Genomic DNA, 21,485 nt, shown 5'->3' with positions numbered 1-21,485 from the left:
TTAGTGACCTCAGCTGCCTAGTAAGTGCTGGGAGGCCCTTGGTGGGGAAGATGAAATGGCCCCTGCCTGCCTTTGTGCGGCTCTGAGTTCTCCCATGATCCTCGCCGGTCCTGATCCGCCCTGCACACGTGCACCACCAGGCGCACAGTCATCTGCTGAGGGTCCCTTTTCTTCCGGGAGTTTTGGGGTTTCGTCCTTGGTTCCTCTGGCTGTGAGCAAGTGTGTGGGGAGGGGGCAGTGTCTTACTGCCTCCTGTGCCTTCTCTCCCATCCCTGGCCAGTTGGGGCAGCTGGGAGCTACAGACTGAGCAGGTGCGCATGTCCAGTGCTCCTTCATTTCAGCTTCAAGTCCCCCCTTTCCTCTGCCACCAGCGATTGCCCCGCAGCTCAGCTCAGCTCTAAACATGAACTAAACCACCCGAGTTAGTGCAGACCCCACACCTGGAAGAGCAGCATCCAATGCAAGACCACCCTTTCTTCAGACTTGGCAGCAAATCTGGGGATCCCACGACCCCCCTTCAGCTTTAATCATTCACAAGACTGTCTCACAGAACTTCGGCAAATGCTGTCCTTACAGCCACCTTGTATTTCAGAGAATACAAGGGAGCGGCCGGAAGAAGAGACACTCAGCGTGGTGAGGCAGGTTTGGGGCCAGCTTGGGAGCTTCTGTCCCCGTGGAGCTGGGGTGCGTGACCGTCCTGACACATGAAGATGTTTGCCAGCCACAAAGCCCCCTGAGCCTCTTTATCCAAGGCCATGACTGGGTTCCATTACATAGGCATGGTTAATTAAATCACTGGCCATTGATGGAACTTAGTCTCCAACCCCCTCCTCCCTGGAGCTTTGAGGGTGTGGTGTGGAAATTTCCAGTCCCCCAGTCACACACGTGCTATTTCCGGCTCAGTCTTGTGGCAGAGCCAGCTCCTCTCACCCTCAGAACTATCCAAGCGCCCACCTGGAGCCCCCTTGCTAGCATCCACTCAGGGGTGGTTACAAGGGGCTCCTAAAAGATGCCCTTCCCAGGACAGCCCTAGGGGTTCGGCAGCTCTGTGCTAGACTCTTTGCGGCGTCACAGTTAGTGTGTTCAGCGGTAAAGGAAGCTTTGGTGGGCTGAGGGCACGGAGACCCTCGAGCGGCTTTGAACTGAAGCCCGAGTGAAGTATCCCAGGCAGCAAGGCAGGTGCAGAAGGAAAGGCGAGAGGTCCACGCGCACTCACAAGGCAGCCGTGAGCACCCTCGCCTTTGGGGAACCTGAAGGGCGAGGGTTGGCAGCTGCAGGTGGAGAAGCCTCCACGTGGGCAGGGGAGGGAAGGCTTTTGTGTCCCAAGGGAAAGAAGGGGGAGCAGGACGCGTGGCACCATCGTGAGAGCTGGCCACTGAGTCCCGGGAACCCAGCTCAGGGGAAGCTCCTTGCTAAGACTTGAAGGCCAAGGGAGGAGCTAAGTGGGAACATGCAGAATGGTAGCCAGAGATCCGGTCACAGCCAGCGAGGGGAGAGCAGCATAGACAAAGCCAGGGCGCTCGCCCAGGGGGCCTCCAACAAGGCACGGCTTCAGGGTGGACTCTGGCACATGGATCTCAAGTCTGGGGAGGAGGAGCAGGGGGTGGGAAGGAAGGACACATCCAGGCTGTCTTTTACCCAGCAAACCACTTCTTTCAAAGCAGTTGCCAAATGGCTTCTAGAAACTTCCTCTGGCAAGTCTATCCCAGGACTCTAATTCCTGAATGAGAACATCTCATGACCATAGGATCCATCCTTGCTCCACAGCTTGCTGGCGTCTGCATTGTCTAGAAAGAGAGAAATACGCGTGGTGGGGGGCAGTTCCTCCGGGAGTCACAACCGCTGGTTCAATGAATTGGGCAAAAAGACACAAGGAGAGCTCTGCTTGGGCAGAGGGATGTGGCCAGGGGTAATTTTTAATCAATAGTTCAGTTCATGGTAAGGAGGGCTGGCACCCAGGTTGGGGACAGAAAGCAGAGGGTCTCACCTGGGGGGCAATTTTGCTCCCCAGAGGATGCCTGATGATGTCTTGAGACATTTTACATTGACCCAGCTGGGAGGCACCTAACAGGTGGAGACGCATGCAGACATGCAGACTGGCCTCAACTGTCAATCAGCCAAAACTGGAAAACTCTGCTTTAAAGAAAGACCCTGGTGTGGATGGAGAGCCCAGTGCACCAGGTGGAAGTTCCTCTGGGCGAGATACACCAGGGGGCATCTTGGCAGGGGGGGGCACTTTGGACAGGTGTGGCAGACCTTCTGGGGTGGCAGCCATGACTACTAAAGTTAATGACATTGAACAATGTCTTAAGGCACCTGTGGTTGTCACCGTGGCAGGGAGATGTGACTGGCATCCAGTGGGCAAAGCCCCAGGGTGCGGGTGGGGTCCTGACAGGTTCCTACAACAGGGGATTCCCAGCCCCAAACATCAAGAGCACAGAGGCTGTGGCCGACTTCAGGGATGCTTCGGGGTGGGCGGGGGGGAGGGGTATGACTAACTGTGTCAGCCCCAGGGCTGGGTGCTTTGTTCTCTGTGGCTGTATTTGTTCCACGGCTTTATCCGGAGGGCACGCCCCTTAGATCACTCTTACTGGCACTTTCCACGGCTGGACTGGGTACCCAGCACTGTTCTTGAAGCAGGGAGAAGAGAACCATTCCTTTGCTTCTTTGGCCAGCAGGTGCCAGCACCAACGGTCTCCTCCACCCACATCACCAGTAGGTTCAGCTGGGTCCAAGATGACAGGCCTGAAAGAGGGGTTAGGAGGCGTTAGAGGATTCCCTTCCTGATCTGTGGCGTCAGGATCTGGGGCCTGTCCTACTTGCAGCAATGAAACAGGTGTCCTTACAGCTCAGATGTCAGTAATTGACAGTCCCTAACCCAGCAAGGATTACATTGTATTTCCCCAAAATGGTTGAAGAGCTGCTACTATGCACACAATATAAGTATCTCCTGAGGCTGGGCCAAGGCAACCAGATGGATGTTCAATGGATACAAGGTAGCCCCTGCTGTCCCCGCCTCCCTCCCTTCCACTTCTCCATGCTGCTGTTTTCTTTCTTTTCCTCTTGCCTCTGTAGTTTTTGTCCCTTGCCTGTGGCCCTGAAGCTCCTTACTATTCTGGAAGGTCAGAAAGGGCAGACAAAAAATGCCATCTACGCACTGAGACAGCTTCTTGGGGCAGCGCCGTCCTGGGACGGGTGAATCTCATCCCCTCGGGAAACAGCGCTGCGGGAGAATCAGGAAGAGGGGTGGGGGCGGCTGGGCTGGGGCACCTGGTTTTCTGGATCTGGGCCAGCAGGAAGGTCCTCATCGTGTCCTCTTCCAGGCTGTAGTTGACCTTCCAGAACACACAGAGCTGCTGGTACTGCGTGACCAAGTCCAGGACGGTCCGGAACCCCTCGGCTGTGTCGAAATCCTCAGTCCCGCTCCCCTGCTCCCACGCGTAGATCGTGAGCAGCTCCAAGGCGTACTTTGGGGGCAAGGAGCCCCGGGACTTCAGCTTCCTTTCGCACTGAGGGAAGAGAGGGGCGTCTGAGGACCCAGCCCAGGCACAGAAGCCCAAGGAGCTAGGCTAGGAGCTGGGAGGGCTGTGCAGATGAGCTTTGCGCGGGTCACCGGGCAGCCGGTGGGCACTTGGCCTTGTGGGCTCAGACACTGCTCAGGACACCTGCATCTCACGCTGAGGGCCTGGCTTCCGTCCTAGTGCTGCTCCCAAGTCTGGCTTTCTGCCAACGCATACCCTGGGAGGCAGCAACCAGGGCTGAAGTCACTGGGCTCCTGCCACCCACTTGGGAGGCCTGGCCTGAGTTCCCAGTGTCAGCCTGGCCCAGCGCCAGCCAATGTGAGCATTTGGGGAGTGAATTAGCGACGGGAGTTCTCTCTCTGCTTTTCAAATAAATAAAATTAAGGAAAACTTGAAAAAAGAAAAAGGTTGTGGAAAAAGGCGTTACGGAAAAACTATGCATGAATTTTAAAAAATTTTTGTTTTGCACAAAATAAACTTAACTCGTACTTCCATTTTAATGAGTTTTCTAAGCATCGTATAGGCCACGGTGCACTAGAAGCCCTGTGCATGCTGGTTAGGGGCCCTCAGCCCAGGTGCAGGGCCAGCACCGGGATTGCCACTCCGGAGGAGGACGCTGGGCTGGGGGAGGGGAGGGCCTCGCCAAGCTCACCCGGTAGCCCCGAGCCTGCGGAGCAGTCGCACCCTGACACCTGCCTGACTTCACTGGGAAGAAAGCCAGAGCCCAGTGTCAGTTTCAGGAGCCAGGGAGGTGGACACAGAAAGGCAGCACTGATGTTCGGCTTCATGTGTGCCATTAGAACAGTCAGAAATGACCTTGAGGCCGGTGCCGTGGCTCACTTGGTTAATCCTCCACCTGCGGCGCTGGCATCCCATATGGGAGCCGGGTTCCAGTCCCGGTTGCCCCTCTTCCAGCCCAGCTCTCTGCTGTGGCCCGGGAGTGCAGTGGAGGATGGCCCAAGTGCTTGGGCCCCTGCACCCACGTGGGAGACCAGGAGGAAGCACCTGGCTCCTGGCTTCAGATCGGCGTAGCTTCGGCTGTAGCGGCCATTTTGGGGGTGAACCAGCGGAAGGAATACCTTTCTCTCTGTCTCTCTCACTGTCTAACTCTATCTGTCAAATAAAAAAAAAAAGTGGTTCTGGCCACAGACAAGACCTTCTCCGGGACCATCTCTGCCATACAGCACAAGAGAAAAAAAAGAAAGAAAGAAATGACCTTGAGTGCGAGACCCTGGCTGCCATGTGCGTGGGCGGGCTGGCCTGGGGCACTGCCTGTGGCTTCCATATGCCCCCAGAGGGAGGGCACTGAGCAGCAGGGGTCCTGCCGGATGCTTTGGCCAGTGTGCGGACTGGGGGCTGTGCTGAGACACCCAGGGAGTAAGGAGTGGGCCCTTCCCTACGGCGGCTCGGCCCCAGGGGGAGGAGGGCGGGCGTTTAGGCACTGGCTCAGGGCCGGCTTCGTGGTCCCAGCTTGCGGGTGATGCGCGGCTCTCGCACCTGTTGGTACCAGTGCTTCACCAGGCGGATCAGGTCCTTCAGCTTGGTGGGCCGGGACACGACAAAGTTGCGCTGCAGCTCCGTGAAGCAGGTGGAGAACTCGCCACCCAGGACGTCATCCGGGGATTTACACAGACGGATGAGCTCCGTGTAGACCTTGGGGTCGGGTGTGGAGCCAGAATTCAGCTGCCCTAGGAAGGGGGAGGGTGGGAAGGATACTCACATTACACATGCCTTAACAGGAACGGCACCCACTCCTCCCAACGCACCTGAATTCTGGGAAGCCACTTCGAATGGCATTAGAGTATTTGCATTACTGATGTGTAAGATAGAGGGAGCATCCCAGAGCAATGAGATTTTACTATTTATTGAGAGAGAGAGAGAGAGAGAGAGAGAGAGAGAGAACCCACTCACTGGTTCACTCTCCAAATGGCCCCAACTGCCATGGCCAGAGCCTGAGCTGCGAATGCAAGGGTGGCAGGTGCCCAATTACTTGAGCCATCACTGGTGCCCCCCAGGAGCTGGAGTTGGGACTTGAACTTGGATACTCTGCTATGGGAGGCCACTGGGCCAAACACCCACTCCTGAGCGGAATTTCTAGAGGAGACATTTGCTGAAAATCGAAGGCAGACACCCAGGTTTCCTGTGTCTTGGCCACAGAATTCCTCCCACGTCTGTTCTTCCACCCCCTTCCTGGCATTTTATCTATAAGCGCGTGTGAGCGCCTGTGTGGGGCGTGCTTCTGCAGACATTGTGGGAGATACCGGAGGCGTGGAAGAGGAGGCTCCTGGTCACCCCTGACACACTTGAGTGAGAAGTGAGACCAAAAGCCTGCTCAGGTTGTGGTAGCACCGCCATGATCAGCGCCACCTGCTGGAGGCCTGGCCCGAGGAGGGGCAGACGTTGCCACAGCCACCACTAAGTCTCCAGTGTTCCTGCTACCCCCACCCACCATCACTGCCAGCTCCCAGAACCGTCCTCCTCCAGGAGCTGAGGCCCAGGGCGTCCTACCTAGCGCGTTAAAGGCGGGAAGCACGTCGACATGGATGTATTCACAATGCTTCCTGGACTTCAGAGAGAAGCTCAGCACCCGGGGATTCTTCCACTTGGAAACCTCAAAGATCACTTCCAGCTGCTGCTCCTTCTGGTAGGCCTGCAGCTGCTCCTTGATCTCCCGGAGGACTTGGGCCCGCTCGGTTTTCTGGGAGGTGTAGCTCTTGAGCGAATCGGGGAACACCACGAGGTCAGCGTCGGAACTGTTCTTCAGGGCGGTGCCCTTGGCCAAGGAGCCTCCCTGGGGAAGAAAGAAAGCCTGGGACCCAGCCTTGCTGGGACTGCTGGCCCAGCCCCCGTGGGCCGGCACCTGTCGGGCAGTGAGTGAGGTTACCAAGGCGGAAGTTCCGTGTTCGGGGCCAGTTGGGACGGAGGCCAAAGGAGGGTGTTGAGTTTCACAAACTAGCGGATGATGAGATTCCAAAAAGCGGTTAACGAACACACACACACACACACACACACACACGTGTGCCTGGGCTGGTTATAAATGGCCTACTTCCCAAGGCAATTTCCTAGATGTCTCCGAGAGAACTGCTCAGCCTTATAGGAATTCCTGTGATCTGAGAGAATCAGGCCAGTTCCCAGCTGCTCCTCCCGCAGCCTCAGGTCCCTGGGGGAATGTCTGCCAGGGAGGTGCAGGAAAGGGGCTGGACAGGAGACACCTTAGGACTTGGGGGCCACTTAGGACGCTGCCGTGTAGGCTTCTCCACTAACTCCCCTCCTCTTCTTCCTTCCCCCATTCCATTTCTGCAGGGGGGATGTTTACCGAGCCCAGCTATAGGGTTCGGGACTGTGTTCTATTCCCTGCGTGGGGATCTACAGGTCACCACCTTTGTCCATGCGACCCCTCCCCCATGGCAGCCCCCTCCGCAAGTCCTCCCTTGGCACCTCTGAGGGGAGAACTGTGCCCCTTGCCGGTGGCTCCCGCCCTAGTGTCTTCCACCTGTTATACACCTGCCCTTCTTTATCCACGGCCGTGGGCCCGGGTCTCCGGGAGAAGAGGACAAAACATGGTTGCACGTTTCTAACACTGGCCACGAGCCCGCCCCCTTGCATTCTGGGAGTCTGCTCATGGCTCGCGGCTGCTGGGGTGGTGTCCCAGGCCCCAGGAGAGTGGCGCACACAGGTCTGGTCCCCACTGCTGCACGGGGACATTTTCTACCTTCCTCCCTGCCCGAGACCCAGGGCGCACGCAAACCAGTGGTGTGGCCAGCGAAGAGGGAAGCGTCACAGCCGGTGGCCTTTAAAGCACGGGTGAGAACAAAGACCCCGCGGGGGCTCAGTGCAGCCAGCAGCGGAGCAAAGTGGGCTCCGGGCATTAAAAAGCAGGAGAGGCCACTTTCTGGCTAAATCTGCATTTTTGCTGCCGTGGGTTGGAAAAGACACGTCCTCTGGGAGCCTGTGGGGTGACCGTGTTTGGAATAAGGGTCTTTGCAGATGTGGTTAAGTTCAGGATCCGGAGCTGGGATCACTCTGGATTTAACTCCAATGCCAAGGGTCCTTAGATGAGAAGAGGAGGGAAGAAGGCAGAGAGGAGAAGGCAATGTGAAGACAGCGGCAGAGCCCGCGGCCAGGGATCCAGGAGAGTGTGCGGCCGGCACGCGGGCAGCCCGGCAGTGTCCCGGCCACCGAGCTCCCCAGCTTCCCTCCCTGGGCCCGGCTCCCCTCTAGCAGCTCCCGGAAGAGAGGGGCCAGGGCTCACCTTGATAATCTTCTGGATCTTGGTGGTGGAATTCCGGAAGCAGTTTTCTCTAAGGAATTTGCAGATGAGGTCAATGGCCTGCTTGACCTGGCTCAGGAAGTGCTCATTGGGCTGGAGAAAGTCCTTGATGAACTTGTCCAGGTGGTGGCCTGGGGTCATGAACAGTGGCTTTGGCTGCCGGAAGACAGATGGCCGTGGCGTGAGCAGCCCCCGCTGCTTCGTTTGCTGCCCGTGCTGGGCCCTCCGCCCACTAGGCCAGGGGCCCTGGTCCCCGCACAGACACATGAACCCCCTGAGAGTTTTGGGTGGGACCCGAGACCCCCTGCTCGCCCTCCCCGACTGCCCCGGGGAGATCTGAGTCCCCCTCTGGGCAGGTTCACCCCAGAGTCCCCACTCCAAACCACTCTCTGCTTTCCACTTCTCCACCGTGGATTCTTTGTTTTGCCTTCTCATCACTTCCTTCCGGATTTTCCCATTTACTGTGGGCATCGTGGATTTTGGGTGACCACACTCAGCCCTTTTTTAAGATTCTATCAAATTCTGCTCAGGGCGGGCGTTGTAGCACAGCAGGTTAAGCCACAGCCTGCAGTGTCGGCATCCTGTATGGCTGCCGGTTTGAGTCCCGGCTGCTCCACTTCCGATCCTGCTCCCTGCTAATGCGCCTGGGAAAGCAGCAAAAGATGGACCAAGTCCCTGGGCCCCCATACCCATGTGGGAGACTCGGAAGAAGCTCCTGGCCCAGCTCTGGCCTTTTCAGCCATTTGGGGAGTGAATCAGTGGATGGAAGACCTCTCTCTCTCTCTCTCTCCCCGTAACTCTACCTTTTTAAATAAATGCACAGACTCAGCTGTTGCTGAACACGCTGTACCCAGCTGCAGCAGTTTCTCGTGGCTGCCATAACGCATGACCCTGACCAGATGGCTTGAAAAGAAGCAGAACTCTGGATGCTAAACACCAAAGCCGAGGCGTGGGCAGGGCCGGGCTCCTGTGATGGGCGGTCTGGGGCCCTGGGGGGTTATTCGGGATCACTTGGGCTGGCCCAGTGTCACCACAAGAGTGGAGATGCAGGGAGCAGGGTCAGGGATGGAGAAGGTGGCGTGACCACCGTGGTGGCCAGGGTGAGACACTGCAGGATGCTGTGTACTTGAAAAAGGGGGGTGGGGGTGAGCCACGAGGTTTTAACAGCCTCAGGAAGTTTGAAAAGAAAACAAATGCTTTCCAAGACCCTGCTGGTCCCTGGGCTTCAACAGAGGAGGGCACAGGGGTGACCCCACTGGACGCACAGGGGACTGTCCCTGTTTGTACACTCCCCCCACCCCACCCCACCCCCCGCCGCCAGGGCCCCAGGAGATCAGCAGGGGTATTTACACCTTCATTTACGTTCCAGCCCACAAATGTCCGTGCAAGTGGAATGCAGAGGCCACCTCCCATGTGAACTCCTCTGGTGCTGGCGAAAGGTGGGATCTGGCCTCCCACGGTGCCCCTGTCGCCACTCTGGAGAGCTCAGGGGTCTCACCCAGGAACAGACTTCCTGGCAGCAGCTCTGAGTGTAGAGATTTCCCTCTGGGGTCCGGGAGGGAAACCCAGTGCACCTGCTGCACAGACAGCCCTGGAGTCTGTGCCTGCATTTCTGTTTCTTTCTCCCTCTTGTCCTGCACAGCTGCTGGGTGAGCTCGGCGCCCACACTGCATCCACGGGCGTGAGCTCCGCTCACTTCTCGTGGGCTCAGCTCCGCTTCCATTGGCAGCACCTGTTTCCTCTCGGACAGGAACACACGGGGACTCCCCTCCGTGGGTACCCCTCCCTCTGCGTTCCCTTGTGCACCCCACACCTGTGGCTGAAAGACAGGAGTGCCAACCTAGGGGTCCTTACAGAGGTAACCAAGTGAAGATGCGGTCATTAGACGGGCGTGGTTCGTAGAAGAGAGAGACACGGAGACAGATTCACACGGGGGGAGATGCTGTGAACTCCACGGGAGAAGGCTACGAGCCCAGGGAGGCAGCCAAGGCCGGCCTGCGGCCGCCACACCTGGAAGAAGCCTGGAAGGTCTGGGAGGTTCTCCCCTAAGCAGGGCCCCGCTGCCCCCTGGTTCTGGACTCGCAGCCCCAGCACGTTGAGAGAGCTCAGCTCTGTCATGAGCCCCCGGTTTCCGGTGCTCTGTCACAGCACTTGCAGGAAACAGACACTGGAGTCAGGGCTACAACACAGGAATGCGGGGGCAGCATGAAACAGGTGGGAATCTAGGAAATCCTCTCACCAGAACATTCCAGGACCCCAGCTCCGAATTCAGGCTGGGAGCAGCGAGCCAGGCGTGGGCTTTCTCCTTGAGTAGCTGCCAGCAGCTGAGACCCCCACTCACGTTGTTGGTGGGGTCGGCTGGATCCAAGATGATGGGCCTGGGAATGGCGGTAGGTTAAACGAACCAGCGGCATGGCTTGGGCGGGGGGTGGGGGTGGGGGCTGCAGCGGGTGTCTGGCCAGTGGGGTCTGGCGCCTGGGCTCCGTATGAGACACCTGCTGTCTCTGGCCCAGCATGCCCTGAGAAAACAGCAGAGGGCTCTCCCCTCCCCACCAGCCCCATTTTCTCCCTCGGCCTCTTCCCTCTATAAAGAGGAAGCGCCTCTCAGGGCTTGTCTTGGGGACAAAACGACCATGGTCCGTCACCTTCCAGACGGACCCTCTGCCCGCCGGCCCACATGGCTGCCTTCCTGTAGGCGCATCACTGGCCAGAGGACAGGGCCAGTGGCACGGGGGGAGGCACTGGGCAGGGGCTGTGGGGAGCGATACCCAGGAGATCCGAGCAGGTGCAGAAGCGTGTTCCTGATGGTCTCCTCCTCAAAGTTGTAGTTCACGGTCCAGTAGATGCACAGCTTCTCTGGCTGCCTGACCAGCTGCAGCACCGTCCTGACACCTTGGGCCATGTCGAAGTCTTGGGCACCGCAGCCCTGCTCCCAGGCGTACACCGTCAGCAGCTCCAGAGCGTACACAGGCGGAACGGAGGAACCGACGCAATTTTTCTGGCACTGTGGGGCAAGCAAAGGGCAGTGGCAAGTTTAGGGACCCTGTTGCCCCCGTGTCAAGGATCTGAACTCAGGAAATCAGGTGCTCACCGGAAGTCACAGTCCCCCCTCCCGCCAGCATGCCTAAAATTCAGTGATGGACAGTTCCAAGTGCGGGCTGCTGGAGCTCTCGTGTACAAAGGATCTTCGAGTTCATGGGAAATGCATGTTCAGAAAAATCTTTGTGTGTGGATTTCAAAAAGTATGTTGCACCAGAAGAAATTTATATTTAAAAATGTTTACTAGAGGGGCCGGCGCCGTGGCTCACTTGGCTAATCCTCTGCCTGCGGCACCGGCATCCCATATGGGCACCAGGTTCTAGTCCTGGTTGTTCCTCTTCCAGTCCAGCTCTCTGCTGTGGCCCGGGAGTGCAGTGGAGGATGGCCCAAGTGCTTGGGCCCTGCACCTGCATGGGAGACCAGGAGGAAGCACCTGGCTCCTGGCTTTGAATTGGCGCAGCACGTCAGCTGTGGCGGCCATTTGGGGGGTGAGCCAATGGAAGGAAGACCTTTCTCTCTGTCTCTCTGTCTCTCTCTCACTGTCTAACTGCCTGTCAAATAAAAAAAAGTATGTTGCATCAGAAGAAATTTATATTTAAAAATGTTTACTAGAGAGGGAGCTAACTGCTACCTGCTGACTCACTACCCAGTTCCTAAATTGACCAGGGCTGGGCTGGGACTGAAGCTAGAAGCTAAGAACTCAAACTGGGGGCTGGCACCATGGCATAGTGGGTTAAGCTTCCGCCTGCGGCACCGGCATCCCATATGGGCACCAGTTCAAGTTCTGGCTGCTCCTCTTCTGATCCAATTCCTTGCTCATGGACTGGGACATCAGTGGAAGATGGCCCAAGTGCCTGGGCATCTGAACCCACGTGGGAGACCTGGAAGAAGCTCCTGGTTCCTGGCCTTGGGTCATCCCAGCTCCAGCCACTGCAGCCATCTGGGGAGTGAATGGAAAACCTCTCTGCCACTGTCTGTCACTCCCTCTGTCTGTAACTCTGCCTCTCAAATAAATAAAGACATTTTTTTTTTTTTGACAGGCAGAGTGGACAGTGAGAGAGAGAGACAGAGAGAAAGGTCTTCCTTTTGCCGTTGGTTCATCCTCCAATGGCCGCCGCGGCTGGCGCACTGTGACCGGCACACCGCGACCGGCACACCGCGCTGCCGACGGCAGGAGCCAGGTACTTATCCTGGTCTCCCATGGGGTGCAGGGCCCAAGCACTTGGGCCATCCTCCACTGCACTCCCGGGCCACAGCAGAGAGCTGGCCTGGAAGAGGGGCAACCGGGACAGAATCCGGCGCCCCGACCAGGACTAGAACCCGGTGTGCCGGCACCGCTAGGTGGAGGATTAGCCTAGTGAGCCGTGGCGCTGGCCAATAAATACATCTTAAAAAACAAACAAACAAACAAAAACAAACTCAAACTGGGGCTCCTATGAGGCTGACAGGGAGCCGAGCACTTGATCCACCACCGTTGCCTCCCAAGGTCAGCATCAGCAAGAGGCAGAGCCAGGACTTGAACCCGGCACTGTGATGGGGAACACGGGCACCGTGACTGATTTCTGAACCCCGAGATCAAAGGCTCACCCCAGCCTTATCTTCCCACTCCACTTCCACGAACTTTTGAAGTCCCCTGCGATGACTCACGGGAGCGTAATTTGGTATAACCATTTTGGAAAATGATTCCGCAGTACTTACAGATGTTGCATCCATAAAGAAATATTCTCCATATATTCTGTACGTGTCTACATGCATAGGTACGCTATGTGGCTGTGTATATGGACAAACACATACAGCTTACAACCCAGGAGTTGCATCCCCAAGAGAAAGGCGTGTTCATAGTCCCTCTCTCTCTCTCTCTCTCTCTCTCTCTCTCACACACACACACACACACACACACACACACAGAATAGCCATAGCAACCTAAGCAGCAACGGCCCCAACATGGAAATGATCCAAACACCCAGCAGCAGAATGGCCAAGCGCATGGGAAGTTATTACAATGCAACACTGCATACCGGGAAGAACCTGTTCGCACAGACGAGGACACAGGCCAAGTGGAAGACAGACAGACTGTGCATCCTATGGCCGCACGGACATCCCTCGGAAGCCGGCACAAGTGACGGTAGATTTCTTTGGGGGGGGGGTTATCGACTGAAGGCTGTGGTTCTGGGGTGCAGGAGTTGTCCCCTACCTATTTCGATTGAGTGTTTCTGATAAGGATGTAAAAAATGTGTTGAGTCCAATACGTACGACTGCCGAGCTTTGCTGGGTGTAAATTGAGCGAAAAAGAAGCGAATCATCACCATCGTTGTGGTGTCTGCAATTTGAAAATTACCTGCTGACGCCAGTACTTCATCAAGAGGATCAAGTCCTTCAGCTTCCTGGGATACTTGCTAAAAAACTTCTCCTGGAGCTCCGTGAAGCAGGCGGCGAACGCGCCGGGTCTGGCTTTTGTCTCATCCAGGGCTCTTCTGAGGTCCCGGTAGACCCAGGGGCTGGGGCTCTCGCCGAAGCCTGGTGAGAGAGAGACAGGGAGTTTGGAGCCATGAGGCTTGGTCTCAGAGAGCCCGGGGAGGCCCACTCGTGAGGGCCACTTGTGCTTGGAGGGCCCAAGTTCACTGCTTCCTCTGCAAGAGGTTGGTGCAGGAGAGGAGCTCAGAAGAGAAACTCATTTCACATCCAAATAGATGGCTTTTAAAAATTCCATTCCCAGGAGCTCGCCCTGCGGGAGGACAGAGTGTGGTGTGGGCGGAGGGCAGGGTCCACAAGCGGAAGAGAAATGCGTCCCGAAGGGGAAAGGGGCACCTCCCCGCCAGCAGAGGAAGCCCCGCAGCACGGGCTTCCGGCTGTTCCCACAGCACATACGCCAGGTTCTGCTTCTCAGCCCCCCTGGGGGACGGGCCCTGCAGAGGGCGAAGGAGGCAGCCCAGTGCAGACAAGGCCGTGGAGGCCTTGGGGTGGGGAGGGCACTGTTTCCTCCAGGGGTTTGCAGCCTTGCTGACCAAGCCCCGGAGTTTACAAACAGATCTGGATAACCAGGCAGGAGAAAGAAGCCGGCCCCTTCCTCGCTTTCACCCCAGTGCTTACCGACCGGCGTCCTGGGCTCAGCTCTGGGCGTTGGCAAAAAGGGAGGTTAAGGGAAAGAGCATTCTCCCTCATTCATAATGGTAATAAAATGGTTAATACTGGTTGTGCAGGGTTTTTTTTTTTAATTAAAAATACTTGTGTATTTTCATGTATTTCTAAGTTAGAGATAGACAGAGAGAGAGAGGGCACCCACCTGCTGGTTCCCTCCCCAAATGCCCCCAACAACTGGGAATGAGCCAGGATGAAGCCGGGAGCCTGGAGCTCCATCAGGGTCTCCCATGTGGGTGGCAGGGACCCAGGTCCTGGAGCTGTCCCCTGCTGCCCCCCAGGCACTGGGACATGGCACAGACGGCACAGATGGCCAGGGTGGGTGCCAGCCGCCGGCCGCACTCTCCTGTCGATCACCCGCCTCACCAGGCACAGTGAAAGTCCTGCTGTACAGTAAGCTGCCAACCCTCTGCCATCCTCACAGTTAACTTACCAGGAAGCCAAGTAAACAGGCACTTCCTGCTCTAAGTCCAAGGTGGGTTGGTGGTGGGGGGGATACCCAGCACAAAGTGGACATGGTGTCCAGGAGACCTGATGCACTTGGAGTCAGAACTAGGCCGACTTGGTCAGACTCACATTTAGTTGACAAAGCAACTTACCGCCCCCCTGCAGGACGCTAGGTCCTGGCCGCCCTGACTGCTTGGTGCTGGGCAAAGGGCGCCCTGTAGCATGTGCAGCTATACCGCCATCTGCTGGTGGCTCCTGGGTACTGCATCTGAGGAAGCGCTCACTTCCAGGGTCACACTATCCTTGTCTGAGGGTAATCCCAGCACAGGGGGCGCTGGCCTGGTACCCAGGGTTTCCCATTAAGCACTCCGATCCACGTGTGTGCAGCCCTTGGATGAGGCAGGCACACACGCTCAACCCTCAGCGTCCTAACAGGGAAGCTGGATTCTTCTAGTCCGATCTCACGGTCGGCAGAAGAGGGGGTAAGTAGCAGGAACTCAGGGCCGCCTACCTCCCAGACTGTTGCTTTTTCCCCCTGGGAACCAGACTACCTCCCTGAGTACGAGTCGCAAGTATGTCTCCACCTTATTGATGGCAGTCGGGCTACTTGTTCCTTAAGGTCCAAGTAACCCGGAAACTCCCCCAAAGCTATGGGAAGGCACAGGGGATTGGAAAACCTGGGATTTTTTGGGGTGGGTGGAGGGTGGGGGGGTTGATGCAGGTAAGGGCCCTGGAGCCTATTCCAGTTCTGTCGGTAACGGCCCGTGCAGTCCTGCTTAGATCCCTCCTCTCCTGTTGGCCCACCTCTTTGTGAAGAGGTTGAACTGACATCTTGTAAGTCAGTGCTCACAGGTGGACCCGTGCCTGAGACTAAGCTGCAGCTATCTCATCCATGCATACTTCCATCTATGCACATCCAAGTGCCCACCCATCCACCCTCTGTCCACCCACCCACCCATCCATCCACCCATCCACCCATCTGTCCACCCATCCATCTGCCCATTCATCACCCATCCACCCATCTGTCCACCCATCCATCCACCCATCTGTCCACCCATCCATCCATCCATCCACCCATCCATCCATCCACCCATCTGTCCATCTGCCCATCCATCCATCCACCCATCTGTCCACCCATCCACCCATCTGTCCATCCATCCATCCATCTACCCATCCACCCATCTGTCCACCCATCCATCCTTCTGTCCACCCATCCACCCATCTGCCCATCCATCCTCCATCTGTTCACCTATCCATGATCCACCTGCACACCCACCCACCACCCACCTTCCATCCATCTGTGATACACCTGTCCAGTTAGCCACCCACCTATCCACTCATCCATCCATTTTGCTTCCACTCACTCGCCCACCTGTCCATCATCCATCCACCTAAAAATGAGTGCAGACGATGAACAGTGCAGGAGAGACTGGAGGAGAGTTCATGGTGTGTGGCTTCATGGAGCCCGCTGTGCTGGGCAGGTGAACACGGCACCGATCATTCTGTTATCAGTGACAAAGCTCACCACACAGACCACTCGCGTGGCTATTGGAGCCCCCAGGAGGTGGGCTCACCCGAACGCAGGGAGCCACAGCACGCAAATGATGAGCTGGGGTTATCAAAGTATAAAGGGCTAGGCAAGGAATGTTCTGGACAAAGACAGCAGGGGCCAGAGCCCCAGGCTGAGCGAGCATGGTGAGCTTGAGATCCCAGTGGTGCTCAGAGCGGCTGCAGCACGGGGAGCTGGCTGGTGCTGCGTGGTCAGGCCAGAGAGGTCAGGAGGCAGCAGCCACCAGATTGCCAAAGCCTTGTCCTGCTGAGGACTTTGCTCCGTGTCCCATAGGCAATGAGAGGCCGTCAGGGGGCGTGGCAGCATCACCTACAGTGGGCAGTTACAGAGCCGGCAGGGACCCCACAGGAGATACAGCCCCGGCTCGGGCGATCGGCGGGACCCAGAGGACACTTGCAGAGACAGGGACGCGGGAGGTGGGTAGGGTCTTGGGGAGATAGCACTGGGTCTGAGGCACCCCTCAAAGTCCGGCAGAGCACCCGTGGAAGGCTGATGGGAAATGCTTGCCTCTTCCTTCCCCTGAGCAACCATGACCCTTCGTGGAGGCCCTCTCGGGTGGCCCGTGAGCAGCAGCGTCCTCGTGGGGCTGGTTACAAAGGCAGAACCCTGGGCTCGGGCTCAGACCTGCATCGCCCAGGTGATTCTCCTGGCTGGTACAGACCCAGAGACTCCACGCCCAATCCCAGAGTCCCCCAAAGCCTCAGCAGGTGGCCCAGAAGTTCCAGAGTGGGGAGGATGCCTTCCCACCCCAGCCTCGAGGGCCCGCCCGGCTCACTGGCGCCCCCTTCTGGGGGATTTTTCTGCCCAGCCCCCAGCACCCGAGCAGGGCTCACCCAGCGCGTTGAAAGCGGGCAGCACCTCAAAGACGACGCTCTGCCACCTGGTGGACACCTTGATGACGAGCCCGTCCTGGGTGGTGAGGACCTCCCACTTGTCAGTGTACCCCTGTGCCACCAGGCGCATCATCAGCCGGTGCCCGAGGATCCTGAGCATGTCCTGGTGGCTCTCCTTCTGATCCCGGAATTGTTGAAAGTGGTCAAGGAAGAGGACGAGGGTCCCGTCGGAGCGGCCTCTCAGCACCGTCTTCCGGCCATACGAGCCGCCCTGCCGGCAAGAGAGAGGCAGCCGTGGGACTCCGGGCTCCTCCAGGCCCCGGGAAGTCCAGCGGGAAAGTCAACAGTGTTGCCGTCACGTGCAGCGGGGGTGCTCAGGGCAGCGCTCAGCTGGAGGCCCCTCAAAGAGCCGCGAGCAAGCGAACGGCTAGGTGAGGAGTACTCACACGGTGGGATATTATACAGTGGTGAAAATGACCGATAGCCACATGCAAGCATGTAGCTTTCTTAAGTTGAATGAGTCAAAAGTACGCCCACACGAGGAGATGCGTGTTCCAGCGGCCACAACTCCTCCTGACTGATTACCCGGGAGTCCCAGTTTTAGCACTGGAAGTCCCACATTCCAGGAAAAACCTCAGGCCCAGGCCAGCTGGGAGGGTAGTTTACCATATTGTTCTATAGAGTAAACAAACAAACAAACAAAAAAAACCAAGGCCAGTTCTGTGGCACAGCAGGTTAAGCTGCTGCCTGCGGTGATGGCATCCTGTATGGGCGCCAGTTCAAGTCCCAGCTGTTCCACTTCCGATCCAGCTCTCTGCTTATGCACCTGGGAAAGCAGAAGATGGCCCAAGTGCTTGGGCCCCTGCCATCTGTGTGGGAGACCCAGATGAAGCTCCTGGCTTTGGCCTGGCCCAGCCCCAGTGGTTGTAGTCATTTGAGGAGTGAATCAGCAGATGGAAGATACCTCTCTCTGTGTCTCTAACTCTTCCTTTAAAATAAATAACTCTTTTAAAAAATGGCAAATGAATTCGGTAGGCAGCACACTGAGCTTCTTTTCAGTCATTTATTTAATGCTTCTTTGTTTTCATCCACTTGAAAGTCAGAGGGACACATACACACACACACACACACAGAGAGAGAGAGAGAGAGAGAGAGAGAATCTTTTATCCCCTCGTTCACTCTCCAAATGCCTGTAACAGCCGGGGCTGGCCCGGGCTGAGCCAGGAGCCTGGAGCTCCACCCGGGTCTGCCATGCAGGTGGCAAGCATTGGGCCATCACCTGCTGCCTCTCGAGTCTCCTCCCAGAAGGCACTAGCAGGAAGCTGGATTGGAAGTGGAGATGCTGGGGCTCAATTCCCGGCACTCCGGTACAGGATGCTGGTGTTCCAAGTGGTGGCTTAACTCACCGGGCCACAGCACCAGCCAGTACCCTTTTTTTTTTTCCTTAAAGATATATGGATTTATTTGAATGGCAGAGCTACGGGGAGGGGGGAGAGAGAGAGAAAGAGAGGAGAGAGAGAGGGCACTTCCAACACTGCTTCACTCCCCAAATGCCTGCAACAATGGGGACTGGGCCAGGCTGAAGCCAGGAGCTAGGAGCCCCATCCAGGTCTCCCACGTGCATGGCAGGGGCCCAAGGGCTTGAGCCACCACCTGCTGCCTCCAGGGGGCGCAGGAGCGGGAGCTGGAAGAGAGAGCGGAGCAGGGACTTGAACCCAGGGACTCTGACATAGGACGTGGGCATCCCACAGAGGCAAATGGCCCTCTTTCTTCTTTTTTTCTTCATTTTTCAATGAGGGAAAATGAACCAGGAGAGGCAGTGTTGGCTGCAGGCCAAGCATGCGAGCCCTGAAGTGGATTCGTGGGCTTCAATCCCAGCTCTGCTACCAGCCGGGTCCGCCCCCACCCCACACTCCTTCCCTGGGCTGGGACAGGGGACACCAGGCTGTGGGCAGGGACAGGCCCCTTCTCTGATGAGCTGGTGACCTTTTTTTTTTTTTTTTTGACAGGCAGAGTAAGACAGAGAGAGACAGAGACAGAGAGAAAGGTCTTCCTTCCATTGGTTTACCCCCCAAGTGGCCACTATGGCCGGCGCTTTGCGGCCAGGGCGCTGCACCGATCCAAAGCCAGGAGCCAGGTGCTTCTCCTGGTCTCCCATGCGGGTACAGGGCCCAAGGACTTGGTCCATCCTCCACTGCACTCCCTGGCCACAGCAGAGAGCTGGCCTGGAAGAGGAGCAACCAGGACAGAATCTGGCACCCCGACCGGGACTAGAACCCGGCTGACGGAGGTTTATGAGCTGGTTAATTTTACATTGACTTGGCTGAGCTGAAGAACCCAGATTTTGTTAAATTGCTTCTAGATCTTTCTGTGAAGGCTAATGGGCGTGTGCAAGGGCAGAGGCCAGGAAGCATCCGCACTGTACAGGGTTGAGGGTGGTGCTGGGGATCCGGAGCCTCACCCTGGGGTCCTGGCGCCTGCCAACGCCCCTTCCTCCAGACCCTCTGCCCCTGTGCTGGGATTTGTGTTCCTAGCAACCAGCATTATTTTTTTCCCCTTTTTTATAAAATTATTTATTTGAAAGGCAGAGTTAGAGAGATAGAGAGAGAGATAGAGATAGAGAGAGATCATCCATCCACTGGTTCACTCCCCAAATGGCCTCAACAGCTGGATCTTCCACTGCTTTCCCAGGCCATAGCAGAGAGCTGGATCAGAGGAGGAGCAGCCGGGATTCGAACCAGTGGCCGTATGGGATGCCGGCGCCACAGGCCACAGCTTTCCCTGCTGCACCACAGCAGGGCCCCCAGCACCTAGCATTTCCAGCTGTGAGAGCCAGCCCCCCTTTGCTGTTGAAAAGCCCCGGAGCAAACTCGAGTGGGTTTCCCAAGGTCTGCTTCCTCAGTTTACCCCCTCTATAATATGGGAGGCTGGAGATACGCAAGGAGAGGGGTCACTGCTCGTGTCTCGGGCATCAGCCATGTGCTAGACCTGAGGCCTGACCAGCTTACGGCCCTCTGAAGTGGGTGTGATGGCCATGCCCATTGTATAGATTGAGACACAGCCCGTTTCAGTCAGGCGCAGAGCCGGTGCCTCGGTACCACCTCCGGTCATCTCGGCACCTGAGCGCCCGCTCCCCCCTCCTCCCCGGGCTCCCCGACCCCAGCTCTGGACTTACTCTGACCACGCCCCGCACGATCGGAAACTCCTGGGGCTCCTTCAGTGTGGAGCAGATGACGTCCACCAGGTGGCTTATCTGCTGCTGGCACTCTTCGTAGGGCCTCAGGGAGTTCTGGACAAAGTCTCCCAGCTGCTGAGCGGGGACGGAGGACACCTGGGACTCCCAGTTCCCCATGGCTGCTGGCTGGCTGCTGAGCTGGTAGCGAATGGGCTGAGGGAAGCCGGAGGAGTCCCTCTCTCTGGTTCCTGCCCAGAACTGGGAAACAGAAAGCCAGATCTGGAAGCTTCTGTCCCGCCCCCGCAGCTGTGGTTACCAAACCCTGGGTCCAGAGCCGGGAAACTGAAACTGAAGCTGGGCGCCCTCTGACTGAGCCCCGCGCCTGGGGTCACCAGGCCGACAGCAGCTCCGCGGAACCCTGGAGCCCGGCGCCTGGCGGCTGGGCTTCACGTGTGCGGGACGCGTGTGGCCTTGTGCCCACCGCCTGCTCTGAGCGCCTCACTTTCCCTGTCTGCAGAATGGGAGGGAGTGCTCAGGGCTGCTATGAAGGTTAGACGTCACCTGCCCAGTGTGGGGGGGTGGGGGTGGGTCGGGGGGCACTGCCCGGGATGCTTCTACACGGTGCTAACCGGGTAAAAGTTATAGAGGATCTGTTCCGGGGTACTCAGACCCTGGGGCTGCGGCAGAGAGGAGACAGACGCCCAGAGACCGGAGCCGGCAAGGCGGGGCCCAACCCAGCCCCAGGTTTCAGTTCTGCTCCTGGGAAAACACAGCTGCCCCGTTACCAGACGCACCTGCAGGGCCTCGCGGCCCCTCCCCACCCAGCCAGTGCTGCTCGAATTCACACAGAAGGCAGACGTCCCCAAGGGGTGGCCGGGGGCGGGCTCTTCTCTGCTGGGCGGTTAATTCCACTTGGCTGGGTTTTTGGCTATATTTGTTCTAGACCTTTTTGTGAAGTTATTTTTTTTTAAAGAAGAGAAGAACATTTAATTCCATGGAGTGAAGCACCATATCCTCCCAACGTGGTGGGCTTCATCCAAGCAGTTGAAGGTATTCATAGAAAAGTACTGGCCTCCCTCGGAGGAAGTGGGGCACCCACCAGCAGCTGCCCCCAGCCGCACGTCCGCTCTCCCCTGGGTCTCCACCCTGTCCCATCCTGACCGAATGAAGACGGCCCTCCCCCAGGTGGGCGGGGCATCACCCCGACCATCAGGGAGGGCCTGAGGAGCACAGGGGAGGAAGGGCCGGCTTGTGCTGTGTGCTGGCGCTGGGGTCCTGTCTGTGACCCACTCAGACCCTCCAGGCATCTGGTGGGCGCTGGCCCACCGCCGCCTCCTGCCCCTGGACACTGCAGCCCTGCTCCGACCGCCTTCAGAGCAGGACTGGGGCTCCGTCCCTCCGTCCGTTTGTTCCCTGACCTTCGACCTCGTGCTGCAGCCATGGCACCTGCTTCCCAGCCGAGAGATGGCCGATGGTGGGATTTCTCCGCCTC

At 57.6% G+C, this 21,485-nt stretch overlaps 1 protein-coding gene across 1 annotated transcript; it reads right to left on the bottom strand.

Annotated features, from left to right (window-relative positions):
* Positions 1-1,900: 1,900 nt before the first annotated feature.
* OAS2 (2'-5'-oligoadenylate synthetase 2) lies at positions 1,901-21,222 on the bottom strand. The gene is made up of 10 exons (XM_070066240.1): positions 19,994-21,222; positions 16,819-17,089; positions 13,169-13,347; positions 10,560-10,795; positions 10,031-10,169; positions 7,774-7,947; positions 6,030-6,312; positions 5,019-5,209; positions 3,271-3,509; positions 1,901-2,745 (listed from the first exon to the last, which is right to left on the bottom strand). The coding sequence occupies exons 1-10, from the start codon at positions 20,168-20,170 to the stop codon at positions 2,577-2,579; spliced, it is 2,058 nt and encodes a 685-aa protein (XP_069922341.1). The 5' UTR covers positions 20,171-21,222; the 3' UTR covers positions 1,901-2,576.
* Positions 21,223-21,485: the final 263 nt, after the last annotated feature.

The sequence above is a fragment of the Oryctolagus cuniculus genome, chromosome 21 (assembly GCF_964237555.1).
Source record: "Oryctolagus cuniculus chromosome 21, mOryCun1.1, whole genome shotgun sequence".
In the NCBI taxonomy this organism is placed as follows: Eukaryota; Metazoa; Chordata; class Mammalia; order Lagomorpha; family Leporidae; genus Oryctolagus; species Oryctolagus cuniculus.
The sequence above is the reverse complement of the archived record's forward strand: the minus strand, read 5'-3'. Positions and strand labels throughout refer to the sequence as shown.

Excerpts from the sequence above, each read along its gene's own strand:
- OAS2 (XM_070066240.1), bottom strand. The coding sequence starts at position 20,170 with ATGGGGAACTGGGAGTCCCAGGTGTCCTCCGTCCCCGCTCAGCAGCTG. Across the intron at positions 17,090-19,993 it reads TCGTGCGGGGCGTGGTCAGA|GGCGGCTCGTATGGCCGGAA; the intron begins GTAAGTCCAGAG and ends TCTTGCCGGCAG. Across the intron at positions 6,313-7,773 it reads AGATCCAGAAGATTATCAAG|GGAGGCTCCTTGGCCAAGGG; the intron begins GTGAGCCCTGGC and ends TTTCTTCCCCAG.